The sequence below is a fragment of the Protopterus annectens genome, chromosome 14.part0, assembly GCF_019279795.1.
Source record: "Protopterus annectens isolate FY-2018-M chromosome 14.part0, PAN1.0, whole genome shotgun sequence".
NCBI classification, from domain to species: Eukaryota; Metazoa; Chordata; order Ceratodontiformes; family Protopteridae; genus Protopterus; species Protopterus annectens.
This window is the reverse complement of record NC_056748.1, coordinates 267,428,751-267,444,430: the sequence shown is the minus strand read 5'-3', so window position 1 is coordinate 267,444,430 and position 15,680 is coordinate 267,428,751. Positions and strand designations below refer to the sequence as shown.

The 15,680-nt window shown below is 43.6% G+C and overlaps 1 protein-coding gene across 2 annotated transcripts in view; it reads left to right on the top strand.

Annotated features, from left to right (window-relative positions):
- EIF3A (eukaryotic translation initiation factor 3 subunit A) overlaps positions 1-15,680 on the top strand; it is a 1,696,172-nt gene that overhangs the window by 1,453,241 nt on the left and 227,251 nt on the right. For both annotated transcript variants that reach the window (XM_044055975.1, XM_044055974.1), the window contains one exon: positions 12,192-12,346. In XM_044055975.1, the coding sequence (XP_043911910.1) occupies positions 12,192-12,346 (155 nt within the window). The remainder of the gene's footprint in view (positions 1-12,191; positions 12,347-15,680) is intronic.

Below are 15,680 nucleotides of genomic sequence, written 5' to 3'. Positions count from 1 at the left end.
GGCACACTACTGTTTTTTGATTATATTGCATTGCATTACTACATAAGTTTATATTTTGCCTTCCTTCTTGGGGCACCTGATATCTGGGGCAAGAAAAACTGAAGAAAATGGCGTCGGCTGGTTCTTTTATACCCCTGCCGCACTGACGTCAGGGAAGAAGCGACGACAACCGACGCCGGACCTAGACTTTGGAATTCGGCCGACCGAGGACCCGCCTGACGGCAGGATAACCCATCTGTTATGACTGCAGCTGTATAAGCACTCTAACATCTACATTTATGGTAAGTACAAAACTGTACTTTTCGGGGCAGAAGGGGTCCACGTATCCAGGTCGCTAGAGATTCCTTCTCGGGCAGACCCTTCCAGCGCTGCTGAACAGCGGCCCAATTGCTTTCCTCTGGGAGCAGTCAGGGGTCGATTTTCCCTGCACCTACAGGCCTGGCAACTCATAACGGATGCCATTACAACAGTCACCAAAGCCATAGATGAAGGGAAGGTAGTCCACACAGCCTATCTGGACCTAGCAAAGGCATTTGACACAATACCCCACTCGGGCATCATAGATAAGCTATCCAGCTTAAATATAAACCCCTATGTCACAAGATGGGTCGCAAACTGGCTCAAAGACAGAACCCACAGAGTGAGAGTTGCTGGAGCCATGTCAGACTCGAAACCGGTCACAAGTGGCGTCCCACAAGGTTCTGTCCTGGGACCGCTCTTGTTCGGTATATACTTTTCCGAGGTACAGGCCAACGTGGGAGGACTATGGCTCACCAAGTTCGCAGACTACTGCAAACTAGGCGCCATAATCAACTCTCCAGCTGACACAAACATCCTTCAAAAAGGTCTCACAGAAACGGATAACTGGTGCCAGAGCCATGGTCTAAAGCTAAATGCCAAAAAGTGTATAGTCATACCCTTTGGCAAAAACAATGTGCCCACAAATTACCACATAGGTGGTAACCCATTATATACAGAGAAAGAAATTAGGGATCTGGGGGCCCAAGTTGATAGCAATCTCTCCTTTGACAACCATATTGCCAGAGTGGTTAGAAAGACCTTTTACATAGCCCACCTCATCATGAAAGGATTCATCTCTAGATCAAGAGAGGTAATCGTGCCCCTTTATTCATCCCTCATCAGGCCCATCATAGAATACAATGCCCCTTTTGGGATGTACCTTACCCGACACCTGCAGCAATTAGGAAGACCCCAAAAGTACCTCACCAAGAGGATCAAGGAACTCAAACAGATGCCATATGCTGCTCGGTTAAAAAAACTCCAGCTCTACTCAGTTGCATACCGCCTACTTCGAGGCAATCTATGCCTGACATATAAAGCTATGTCCAATCCAGAATTAATGGACATGCTCCACCTCAGTAAATCTAAATCGCTTAGAGCCACACGCTCAAGGGACTTGAACCTCAGCACTGAAATAAATAGAACTTGCTGGAGGGACAGATTCATAACCCAGAGGCTCCCTTCGCTCTGGAATAGAATTCCAATCCATGTTAGGCAGAGCACCTCACTGAATCTCTTCAAGAAGAATCTTGATGAGTGGATGGGGGATCGTAGGTTTGTCCCGGGGATTACTTCCGTGTCACTATTAGACAGAGGCACAGCAAACTAAACCTTAAAAAGGGCACAGTATACTCAAATCAAGGGGTGGCATAAGCCAAACAAAATCGGGCTAGGCTTATAATTGCCCCAGGGCAGATGGCCTAGTATGAACCTATGGGTGTGGAGGATAATATCCAGAGGCTATCATTATACCTTTCGACCTCACCCCCAGACCTGTGAAACGAATCCCTGGCGTCCCACCTGGTCCGAGGGAAGTTGCAGCCTTAGTAATCGAAAAGCTGCTAAAGAGTCATCCAACTGGTCCCGCCAGAGCAGAGAGGATCCGGCTTTTACTCGAGGTTATGTTTAGTGCCAAAAAAGAGAGGAGACTGGAGATCAATCCTGGATCTCAATTTACTAAACAAATTCATCAAACCTCAAAAATTCCGGATGGTCATGGTACAGTCCATTTTCCCCTTTCTGGGGAAGGACAACTGGATGGTGCTCTATAGACTTCCAGGACGTGTATTACCATGTAAAGATGGACAAATGCTCCCAGAGTTTTTCCTGCTTCCGGCTGAGAGCCAGTCATTACCAGTTCAGGCTACTGCCCTTTGGTCTCTCAACAGCCGCCAGAGTGTTCACCAAATGCATGGCAGTCATAGTAGCTCATCTCCGACTGCAAAGATTCCAAGTGTTTCCATATCTAGACGATTGGCTCCTTACCGCCACGTCCAGGAATCTTCTCATTCTCTGTCTCTCTTCGCCTAGGTATCATGATCAACATGGACAAATCGCACGTCTCCATCAGCAACACTAGAATTCATTGGAGCGATCTTCGATTCAACGTCCTGTCAAGCTTCCCTCCCTCCTCACAGGCTTTCAAAAATAAGAAACCAGATTCAAGTCCTCCTTCCGCAGACATTTGTGCCAGCATGCCTTGTACTACAACTATTGGGATCTATGGCAGCAACCATTACCTTGGTACCACTGGCGAGGTTGCACATGAGACAATTGCAATGGCTCCTCTCATCACAATGGTCGATCTTAACTCTCCCACTCGACCACATGATACGCCTTACAAATCTTTGGTGGATGAAGCCAGAATCAAATCTTTGGTGTCAACCATTTGGTCTCCCCCTACCCAGTGCCACAGTGACCACGGACGCTTCCCTGTTAGAGTGTGGGGGGGGGGGGCATTTTCAGGGAAAGAGAGTCCAAGGCACCTGGTCCCCCATGGAGGCCAATTTGCACATAAATGTCTTGGAATTGAGGACAGTTCTCTTAGCGTTGCAAGTGTTCCACAAATCCCTTCCTTCCAGGACCATTGCAATTCAGTCGGACAACATGTTAGTCATCTAGTATATCGACAAACAAGGCAGAACCAGGTCTTACCCCCTATGTCGGGAAGCCATGAGAATTTGGCATTGGGCGATGGCTTCTAACCGCTTTGTCATAGCAACACACATTCCTGAGAGTTCCAATCTTATTGCGGACAATCTGAGCAGGAACATTCTGATGCCTCACGAGTGGTCCCTCAGTCCTATAATAGCAGATCTAATCTTCTGCCGTTGGGGCAGGCCTTGCTGCAACCTGTTTGCTTCTTCCCTAATCAACAAATGCAGAGCTATTTTGCCCTAATCCCACTTCAGAGGGAGTCGCCGAGGGATGCTCTGACGCACGATTGGCCCCCCGGGTCTGCTGTATTCCTCTCCCCTGATGTTCATTGTGTTTCACTGTTGCAGTCATTACATTTGTTAATCTGCTAGCAGGTTGCCCTCAGTCGGCCTGGTTAACGAAGTCTTGGGTCCTGCGTCGGTTGCTGTCCCTTCTTCCATGACGTCAGGGATATAAAACATGCAGCCGATGCCATTACATCAGTCTTTATTGCCGCGTGGTGCCCGAAGCAGAAGCAGTTCGCAAGTGCCGGTCGGCCGACTCCTGAAATTTTTGTTTGAGTTTCAGAACCGAAGTCTTCAACTAAAAGCTAAGTACCCTGTTGGGGAAACTTTTTTTTGCTCCTTTCTGATGTCAGTAAGAGTTAATAATTGTATTACTTGTGGGAAGCAAATACCTCATAAGGATTTTTATTTGTACTGTATTCCTTGCCTAGGCCCTGACCACGACATACCTTGCTGTCGGTTTTGTGCTTTATTTAATCGGTGCACTATCCATCGTTGGTACATTTTTGCTTCAAAATATTTTGGTTCTCTGTTTAATAATCCAGAAATGACATCAGTTCGCCATCCGACTACCGAAATACCAAAAAAACCGCAAAGAAAAAGGCAGACACAGGCCGTTGAGGTCCAAAACTGCCAACAAAGCTTCTCCTAAGCCAGTCGCCAGTTCGCCGGTACTCGGTGAGGTGCTTTTGCAGCCCCTGATACCCGCTACTTCTGATTTGCTGGCCTCTACTGAGACCCATTCAGAAGCCGGTATGCTGCGAGATGCTTCACATATGGAATCCGCAGATGTCTCTACCTTGGATGGGTCCAGAGCTGCTGAGAAGGCACCGGCTTCTGAGGGTGTATTCAGACCTACAGACTTGCATACTAAACTGACTCCAACTTCAGTGCTAAGGCCTAAATCTCGATCTATGTCTAAAAAAATGATGCCCCGGCCACATATTCAGGCCCCTATGCCTAAAAAACAAATGATCAAAATGGCTGAAGATTTAATTACTGTAATCCGGGGTAGTCAACCCCCCCCCCCCCCCCTCCAAGAGGCCTAGGATTGAATTTGACTATGAATCTTCTCAACAGGACTCTGTTTCTTCTGACTCTTCTAATGATCTGGATTTGTCCATACCTACTTATGAGGACTCTGCAGAGGATTCCATTCCCTCTGCTTCTCCGCCTGAGGATTTCTCTTTTGTTGAAACTTTACATACCTTAAGGGAGCATTTCCACTGGGAAAATCAGGATTTCTCTGAATCCAAAAGAGGCTTGGGGATTTCCTTCTTCCTCAGCATAGGCCTTTGGCTATACCTCCTGTACTAGATATTGTTGATGTGTTTTCGGAATCCAGTATGGCCCCTGATTCCTTGCCTCCAGCCCCTAGCAAACCAGACAGGTACTACAGGGTTCCTGAGTCCTGCAAATTCCTTTTCAAAAATCTTGTTGCAGACCCTGAAACCATTTCTCAGGAGCATTAAGGCTTCTACTGCTAAAAATCCCACCCCTTCTGATAGAGACTCCAGGGCGCTGGATAGATGGGGTAAAAAGGTTTATATTTCTGCAACCTTAGCAATCAGGGCTTTAAACTGTCAATTCAGTATGCTAATATATCAACAGCATATCATGGGACTGCTTAAACAGAAAATTATGTTGATTTCTGACTGTGGAGAATAAAGATTTGCAGGATTTATTGCATTCAGCTGAACAAGTTGGCAAACATACTTTGCAATGTGGTTTTGATTCTTTAGAGGCCTCTTGTAGGGCTGCTGTTACTGGGTCTGTGCTTAGAAGGCATGATTGGCTTAAGTAGCAATCACTGCCTGATCATGTTAAAGCAAAACTTTTGGATGCTCCTTTACAGCAGGACCGCCTGTTTGGCAATAAGGCTGAAGAAGTTCTAAAAAAGATGGAAAATAAAGCTAAATCTATGCAAACTGTGAAAGATTTTTAAGTGCAACCTCCTAGATTTAGTAGGCATTGGCCTACTAAGAACTGGTCCTTTCCAGCTCCTTCCAGAGCCACTACGGCCAAATCCAGACATTCCAAAAGCACCAGGTTTCAGTCCCAAGGGACTTTTAAGAAATGGGGTGCTTCCACTTTCAAATCTGGAAACAACAAGGCACCACCCTATGGTAAACAGTCTCAGTGACTTCCCTTTGAAATTACCAAGCACTTACCTCTTAGCCGCCCCTTTGGGGGGAAAACTGGCTTTTCATCCAAGAAACTGGCAACTTATAACCCAGGGCAAATGGGTTTTAACTATAGTGTCCCAGGGATGCAGAGTTCATTTCCACACACTGCCAACTCCACATGGGAGGCCAGACCTTCCCCCAAATCAGTGGGCAGAGGCTCAAAAACAAGTACTTTCCCTTCTAAACATGGGAGCTATTCAACTAGTACCAGAAGAGGAAATGGGCAAGGTTTCTATTCCAGACTTTTCCTGGTACCCAGAAAAGACAAATCATGATGTCCAATTGTGGACCTGTCTACTATTAACACCTTTCTGGACATTCCAAAATTCAAGATGCTGACTCTTCAGTTACTTCCTATGCTAGGAAAGGATGCCTGGTTGGCAACTCTCGACTTAAGATGCTTACCTGCATATCCCAATCAGGGAATCTTGCAGAAGATTCCTATGCTTCAAAGCAGGCTGCATGCATTATCAGTTCTCTGCACTGCCCTTTGGCTTGTCTACTGCTCCCAGGGTATTCGCAAAGTGCCTGGCTCCAGTAATTGCATTTTGTAGGCAAAGAAGTATTCAAATATATCCATACCTGGATGATTGTCTAATTCAGGCAGAAAACAAGGCCATTCTTCTAAAACCTCTGGCGTTTGTAAGAAGTGTTCTAACCTGTCTAGGGTACACCATAAACGAAAAGAAATCTCAACTGGTACCCTCTCAAAAGATTATATTCCTGGGTGCAAACTTGAATACAACTGCCCAGATGGCTTTCCTTACACCAGAAAAGCAAATTCATTTGGTGACTTACTTCAAACAGGTGGCCACAAAATCCCTGCTATCTGCAAGGCAAATACTGCAAGCCTTGGGGTTCATGGCCTCCTGCATTCTTCTAATTCCATATGCAAGACTGCATATGAGGAAACTTCAGTGGTACTTAAAAAGTTTATGGAGTCAACATTCACAGCCTGGAAACAATGATTCCTATCATACCTTGCCTACGCCTAGAGTTCCTATGGTGGGCAGAGGCCTGCCACCAAAACAAGGGACTGCCATTCACACCACCCCCTGCCGCCCAAACCCTAACTACAGACACGTCAGACTATGCATGGGGGGCTCATCTGGCAGGGAAGTGCATTCAGGGCAAATGGAGCCCAAATCAAATGCACCTTCATATCAATCAAAAAGAAATGCTAGCTGTACAGAATGCACTTGACAGCCTTCAAGCACTACCTTCATCCAGGACAATTACTGATAAAGACCAACAACACCACGGTTATGTGGTACATAAACAAGCAGGGGTATACACATTCCTACCCCCTCTGCAGACTAGCTATGGCATTGTGGAACACGGCCTTGAGCTACCAAGTACAACTAGAAGCTCAATTCCTGCCAGGAAAGCAGAATGTTCTGGCAGATGAACTAAGCAGAAATTTCATGGACCCTCATGAATGGAAACTGGAACCACAGATTTTCAACATGTTGACACGCAAATGAGGGAGCCCAGACCTAGAACTTTTTGCCTTATCCCAGAACTATCAGTTGGACAAACTTTGCACAAGAACTCATCACATAAAAGCCTGGAAAGTGGATGCTCTGTCCTTCAGCTGGAAAAACCTATCAGTCTGTGCCTTCCCCCTCTGCTTTTGCTCTCCAAAGTTCTACTAAAAGTCAAACAGGACAAACCAAAAATGATTTTGATTGCTCCAGACTGGCCACGCCAACACTGGTACCCACTCCTGTACAGTGCGTCACACATTTCTCCGTGGCATCTGCCTCGGACACCTTCCTTACTGTCTCAGCAGGAGAACAAATTTCTGCACCCTCCGCTCCAAACTTTGAATCTTGCAGCTTGGCTAATCACTTAAATTCCCCCTTAGCATCCCTCAGCAAACCTATGATGGATGTCATTTTGGAGGCGAGAAGAACTAGTACTAGAAAATCTTATGCTGATAAATGGAAAAAAAAAATCTGTGCCTGGAATCAATCTCAAGGGATGAGCACAGCAGTGCCCAATTCACCTCAGATTTTGCAATACTTAACTGAGATGCTTCACAAGGGCCTGTCTTTCTTCCATAAAAATCCATGCCTCAGCCATTTCAGTTCATTACAACACAGACCCCCCTTCTCTCATCCTCTTCTAAAGCAGTATCTCAGCGGGGCCAAAAACTTCTCCCAGGAGAGCTCCAACCCCTGCCTGGGACCTTAACTTTGTATTGGAGAAACTCACTCTACCTCCTTTCGAGCCAGCTGCAACTGCAGACTTAAAATTTCTTTCCTGGAAAACAGCCTTCCTTTTAGCAATCACTTCAGCTAGAAGGGTATCTGAATTACAGGCCGTTATGGCAGTGGAGCCTTTCATCATCTTTCATGCAGACAGGGTGTCACTCGGGACCAATCCATCATTCATGCCCAAGGTGGTATCCAGTGTGGCTCTTAATCAGTCCATTCATTTGCCAACTTCCTTTCCCAAATCTACAGAACAAGGGGGAGCGGATTCTGCATTCATTGGATGTGCACAGATAACTTAGATTCTTCTTGGACAGGACTAAATCTCGAAGGAAATCTGAACAACTGCTGGTAGCATTTGCTGCAGGGGCAGAGGGGAAGGCTATTTCAAAGCAAAGCATTTCTAAATGGATAAGCCATTGCATTCATTTCTGTTATAAGCACCATGGAAAAACCTATCCCCCAGGGGATCAGATCTCATTCCACCAGGGCTGCATCTACTTCAGCAGCCTTTCTCAGATGTGTTCCTACCAGGGATATTCTAGAAGCTGCTACCTGGAGTTCAGTTCATACTTTCACCAAGCATTATCACTTACCAATTTTCTCTAAATCCAGAGCTGGCTTTGCCACTGCTGTTTTGCAGGGCCTTATAACTGATCCTAATGCTGTATAAATCCATTCTCCCAACTTTAGCTTTGGGAATCTACTCAAATGTAATGACTGCAACAGTGAAACACATACATAGTACAGTTGTGTACACTTACCATAAATGTAGATGTTTGAGTGTATTCAGTGTTGCAGTCCTGGTTACCCTACTTCCAGCCCAAGACTTTAATCAGGCCGACTGAGGGCAACCTACCAGCAGATTACCCAAATGTAATGACTGCAACAGTGAATACACTCTAACATCTACATTTATGGTAAGTGTACACAACTGTACTTTTCTCCTCATCCTGAAATTCCTCCAGAAAGCTCAAAGGTTGAGAAGCAAAGTGATCCTCATTGCCCCCCTTATTGGCCCCATCAAGTCTGGCTCCCTTTCCTATGGCCTCACCTGATTCACAGCCCTTGGATCCTGGATCATTCCCAAAGTCAGCTGTCTCTTCCTCAGGGACTGATTCACCCCAATCTCCACAGCCTCAAGCTCACAGCTTAGTTTCTCCACTTCCGATGATTGCCAGGTTACCTGATATTTCATCCCCTGTTTGCGAGATACTTTTGGCTATGCGCAAACCTTACACTAGAAAAATGTATTCTGATAAGTGGACTAGGTTCTGTAGATGGGCCAAAGAACATAACATAGATCCCTTTTCCATGCCTATTCATAAGATCCTACAATACCTGACTACCCTTTTGAATGAGGGAGCGTCAGCATCGACAGTTAGTGCATATAGCAGCTGTTGCAAATTTTCACAATGGAATTGACATTTCATCTGTTGTCACACCGACTGTGCAAGACCTTAATGAAAGGAGTATTGCATATTAAACCTCCTGTCAAACCTCCTATAGAGCCATGGGACTTGACTTTGGTGCTTCAGTCATTAACAGATTCTCCCTTCGAACCTTCTAACTCCTGTGGTATAAAATTGTCTTGGAAAACTCTGCTTCTAGTAGCCCTTACCTCAGCGAGAAGAGTATCTGCGTTGCAGGCCTCGAGTGCCAAGAGACCTTACTTGATTTTTCATAGGGAAAGTGTGTCCCTACGTACTGACCCATCCTTTTTCCCTAAAGTCATTTCTGTTTTTTCCATTAATCAGTTTATTGACCTGCCGCTGTTCTTTCCTCACCATTGAAATAGAGGGAAATACCTTCTGCATACCCTCTATGTTCATGGGCAACTTTGTTTCTACTTGGACAAAACTAAATCTTTCAGGAAAACGGATCCATTGTTTGTGGCCTTTGCAGGACCCAGATTGGGTAAGCCTGTTTCCAAAATGACTTTATCCTCTTGGCTTAGAAATGCCATTACTTTCATCTACCATCAGAACAAATAAAGGCTCGCTCTACTAGATTGATGGCTACTTCAGTGGCTTTTCATTCCAGAGCCTCTATGGATGATATCTGCACAGCAGCCACTTGGGCAAGACCTTTATCACTCATTACAAATTGAATCTGGCCTCCAGGGGACGAGCATCTTTTTGTTCTATGGTGCTCAGGAATGTCCTTCCTTAGGGCCACCCAGGACTCAAGTAGCTGGAGACTCTGTCCTAACAGTAAGGAATGAATAAAGATCTACAACACAGATGGAAACGTCATGGCAAGACATAACTTCTTTTTTCTCAGACTCTGGGATGGGGAGGGTCTCACTTTATTTGCTTCCTTGTCTTCTGGGTTCTCTACTGATCTAAAGTTTTCCATCGTTCATGGCTCCAGAGTTCACACACCTCAGGCTGAAGGAGATTTCTCTCTAAATAACCTGGATGACTTACTGTTACTGGTTGCTGTTCAGCAGGTACACTTGATGGATTTATTGAAGTACACAGGTATTTCTCTGAACTCACTGAAGCCAAGACTTAGCTTCCTTTGCTTGTCCCATTCCAAAGACATTTGTAGCATCCATTCTGTAAATTAAATTGCAGCTGCACCCTTCGTAAGAAATGCATCTCTCATGAGCATTTTTTTCCAGTTAATTACAGGCAGGTCTTCCCAAAGGCCTACTTTTTCCCCACTGTGTGGAAGTACATTGTCATCATGCTCCTCATGTTCAAGAGCACAGGGAAGGATCCAGGGGTACCAAAGAAACTAATGGGATCAGCAGTCAGACTTTAGAACTGAGGCTCTGACTTATTCCTTTTATCAAGAAAGAATCCCTGTGGTTAGTGAAGCACATCATGGCTAGTCCATCTTTTACCATCCTGAATCCCAGTAAACGTGTCAGACCTAGCAAAAGTCCTAGGTACTGGTTAGACAAGCTAAAAGATAAAGTTAACGAACTGTAGTTGCATATGCTCTTGCCTTTGGCTAGGCTGTTTGGACATGAATGCTCAGAATGAGAAATACTGTCTGTACGGTGATGTACAGCCAGAAGTACGGCCATTTTGTCTTTACCTCTGTGCATGCTAACATCAAAGGTTAGGGACATAGCACAGGCATTTGTCTTGTGGTATTATGCATTCCCAGCAATCAAAATGTCCTGGCAGACCACTCAAGCAGAAGTGTCATAAGTGGTTTGCAAGTAGAGGGGGGTGTCACTGAAAATAGTAATTTAGGGATGAGAAACGCCAAGAAATGATTTTTTTCCCCACCAGAGAAGAATCTACTACTTCACTTCTGCTGGCTGTACCTTTACAGAAAGGTTAGGCAAACGGTGCCATCTTCATAGGTTGGGACCAGCCTTTCAGCCCTTTTGCCTGAATCCAGAGGTCCTAGAAAAGGTAAAGGGCAAAAAGGCACATGTCATTCTCATTCTCATTTTACCTCTCTTGTCCCCGGCAGTTGTAATTCTCTCAAGTCCTCCATATGGCCCAAGGGTCCTGCCTCCACAGAGGGACCGATTAATCTAGTAGAGCTAACACTCATCCACCCCATTCTCTAGTGACTATTGTCTTAACTAGAAGGATCTCAGAAATTCAAGCCTCACTGTGGAAGAAATATTGTCTGTTAGGACCACCTCTCATGTATGCCTGAGGTAGTTTCTGAACTAATTATGAATCACTCCAGCCACTTTCCAGCATTTCAGCTACATTATCCAAAAAAAAGGGCTATTCTGCTTTCCATAAATAAACTAGACAATTATACCAGTATAGCTATAGAATTTAGGAAAACTGATCTTAATTTCTCATACTTGGGAGGGTGGCTTAATGGTTAAGGTGTTTGCCTTACAAACAGAAGGTGCAGGGTTTGAGTCTCACACGGGATAATTGACTAGGCTTAAAATGGCTCGCAAGGGCAGCTTAGTACTAAACTATGAACCTATGGACTTTCTGCAGAAGCATCTTTTAGGGTGCAAGATAAACATTGTCCTGGTTCAGAACCTGGTTAAGGAAGTATTCCCTCTGGATAATAGTAATCTTTTCTTCTCCCTTTATTTTACTAAGAGGGGGATATACAGACTAGCTGGCTATTCCCCAGCTGCCAGCAGTGATCACAAGATGGTTCAGATTAATCACATGTACAGCTGGATTTCAGCTGATGTCCTGGACAAAGAACCAGGTACCAGGAGATGGGATGTCCATATTTCTTTGGAGTACTAACTGGAGCAGACATCCTTCTGCAGCAGAAATTCTATGTTTGACGCATTGCTATATTGAGGGGAGGGGGACATGTTTTTTCACATACATGCAGATTAACTTCTCGTGTCAGTGCCTTGGCTGCAATATATTGTTAGCCACTGCCTCACTCCAGGTTATTGATACAGTTGAGATTTAACAGGCGCACTCTGGGCTGGCAGTGAATGACAAAAGGTATTAAGCCTGTTTTATGTCCATTCCTAGATACTCATCTTATTTATTGCAGTTATTGGAGAAATGGGAATGGTTTAAGGCATATGTTGCTAAAGTGAGTTTACCACACAAATTGATCTAACGTTTTTGGGTTCCTTTTGACAGGGATGATGGACCAGGTGTCTGGAGAAAAGGTGCTGCTGATGATACTCCAGGGTGGAAGGAATCTGCTCGTCGTGATGAGTGGGACAGAGATGATCGCCGTGGTGATCGTGACAGAGAACGTCGGCCCCCACCTTCTCGATCCGAAAGAGAACCGAGTATGTAGCAATCCATTCATGCTTTAACATTATCTACACAGTTCTAGATTTATTGGTGAATCTTGACAATCCGTGTGCTTAAAACTGTAAGCTTTTAATACCACTAAATTCATTTAAAATGTAGATATTTAGTCTCAACGTCAGGTGAATTTAATGTCTTTAGTCTGTTTAAAGTTTGACTGGGTGGATGCTTTGGTCAACTTGACCTTTTTCAGTCGTAGCATGGGTTTGTAAGAGCATATCAAAAGGAATATAGTTTTGTTTACATGTATCGTATTACAACAAAAGTCAGAACATTTAAAATAGCTGTTGTGAGATGAGTAAAAGTAGTTTCAGTGAAGCTGCAAATCAGTTTTGGGAATAAAAATTTATAACAGTTAACATCAGTTGAGATAAAATTGGAGAAGCTGTCAGCAAGCAGGGAAAGTTTCAACAGTAACACCTATTTACATATGTTGCAAAACCACTGCAGAAATTGTCAGCTTGCTGAGGAGTTCAGCAATACCATTGGTGACATTTTGGGTTCATTATTTACAAAAGTACATTCACTTCTGTTCACATGGTTTGATCCCTTATCTTTTTTTTTTTTTTTTTTTTAAGATAATTGATATTTGGCCAGTTTATTCTGTAGCCATTCTTCCTATTATCTGTGTAGTTGGCATTTTTCTGCAAAGCAGGCTGATTCATCTCTTGGTTACTTTTTTTAGTGATTTCGCACAATCTTTGGATGTTTGGTTTCTTGATTTAATAGTCAAGTGTTTCCAAGTAGCTGGTCCCAGGCTTGAGAAGTGTTTGCCCAGTGCAGTTCTAAATCTTTATCTTGCAAGGGTGAGGAGATTACCCTGTGAGCTTCTCAGCTGATATGTAGTATTTAAAATAGTTTCCCTGTCACTGCTGGGGCAGTAGGTATGTTTCTGGATTTTGAAAATTTAAATTACCTAACAGAAAGGTGGCCATGCCTGGTACTGAGAAAATTTGTACTCTTAAGGATAGTGCAGTGTAGAAATGAGTCTGGAAGGAGGATAAATTTACAGATTTTTATTTTCAGCTGTTTGTATTTTGCTGGTTTTGAGGCTGGATGAGACTAGGAATGGGAACCCATATTAAAGTTTGGCAACTGCTTAAGTGGGCTTTTCGTGAGAGATGATGAGATTTTATAGCGCATTTTAAGTTGGGTTAATTTGTTAGTCTGATGTGAAAGCCTGTTGCAGGGTTAAGGAGAAGGCATAGGTATTTTTGCTCAGATATATTTGGAATAGAATTACCACTTAGGTCAGTAATGTGGGGGATTGGAGTGGTTTCCTTGGCAGTGAAAGTACCATGATAATTGGTGTGGTTTATTAGTAGTCTTAGCTTTGTGAAGTCTAGTTGGGAGATTGTTTTGGAGTTCAGAATGGGTATTATCAGACTACAAGAGGCCATATATACAGAGGTGAGTCTGTGTACATGACCAGTTTAAGGTCAGGAAATTCAGTAGACAGGTCATTGATAAACCTTAGGATAGTAAGGATCCTAGAAATGAGCCTAATCTAACCCCAGTGTTGAGTTGGTAGACTGGAATGAGAGAGTTATTGTAGTAAACCTGGAATGATCTATTCTGTAGATGACTCTGAAACCAATTTATAGTGTTAATTCCAAAATTATGTTTGGCTAACTTAGAATGTTGGGTTTCACATTTTCTAAAGACTCTAGTCATATCTTTTCATACTGTTGCTGAGATCTTGCTTTCATTCATATTACTACAGATGGAGTTAAAAGCCAGTTCCCCTCAAGTGGGTAGCATATCTTCCAGTAATGTCATGTAAGGTCTTCTTTTCAAAACAGTCTGTCATTTTATTAAAAAAAAAAAAACAAAAACGCCCATCACTCAGAAGATACTGTTGTCCCAGATCTCCAGGCAAGCAGACTCAACAATCATACAGGTTGTTCAGTGGTCTTGGATTCCAAAACAGACAAAAATCTGGATTACAATAAGTAACCCCATTCTGGAGGAATAAGGCAACCAAAAGTAAGTTTCAGAAGTACTTTTTGTTCCTTGGATGGATTAGCATCCTTGTGTCATTCTACATGGTCTGGTCCTCATTGTAAAAGTTTTTAAGAAGGGAAGGGCTTAGGCAGCCAGGTAGGTTGGAAATTTTGGATTGGTGGAAGGTGGAGTCCACCTTATTTGAATATTTCCAATTACACTCCAGTAGGGTGGTAGAGTGGACCCTCCTGGTATCCCCTGCCCTCCTTTACAATGTTTAGTCTTTGTGCTGTTCATGGCACATAGAAATGCCTAACAATACTTATTTTGTTATTTTGTAGTTTTAAAGTAGCCTGAGATTTTTTTGAAAAACACTATTGGAAGTAAAATTCAAAACATTAAGCACTTTCACTTTAGATGCTTCCTCAGATCCATCCAGTAATCCATGAATTATTAAATCTTAAAGGAGAACAGCACCCACAGACTGAAGAAGCATGCTTATTCCATCATGTCCTGATGTTTCCTACATTTTAACACCACTTTTGGACTCTGCATACTTTTGTTTATATTTTTAAATGTAATTTTAGAGTCTGCCCACATGGGGTCTGGCATCTTGATTTTTTTTTAGTTTACCTCTAGGTGTTCCACAATGCAGTATTTGGCTTTAAAATTTTACATCATAGCCCCTATGTTGCTGTCAGTCCATTGACTTTACATGTGTTTTCACATATACCCTGCTTTCTTTTATTCAGGTTTAATTATCATTTCTTGCTTTTCAGCGACTACTTAAGACTAACAGGAATTATTATACAGAACAGTATCCTCAGTGCCTATTACTACTTTTTCTCTCTAAAGTGGCCAGTTTTCATTCTTTTGTTATGCCTGACTTGTAGTCATTAAACTCGTATCCCCTCCCCTTAACACCTCCACTTCGTATCTATCAAAGTGGCAAAGGTAATTTGAGCTGTTTGCTGCTGTGATTGATAGCTCACAGTAGGAGTCAAAGTTCATGTACTGTTGCCTTGTACTGCCCACCTACTTACAGTGGGACACTTGCATGTTCATCGTGTTTCATTGTTGCAGTCATTACACTTGGGTTATCCTGCTGGCAGGCTACCCTCAGTCGGCCCGAATTCCAAAGTCCTGGTCCGGCATTGGCTGCTGTCGCCTCTTCCCTGACGTCAGTGCTCCAGGGGTATAAAAGATGCAGCCGACGCCATTTTCTTCAGTCTTTCTTGCCGCGTGGTGCCCGAAGCAAAAGCAGTTCGCAAGTGCCGGTCGGCCGACTCCTGAGATTTTCGAAATCGAATTTCAGATCCGAAGTCTTCAATAAAGCTAAGTACCCCATTGGGAACACTTTTTTTTTCT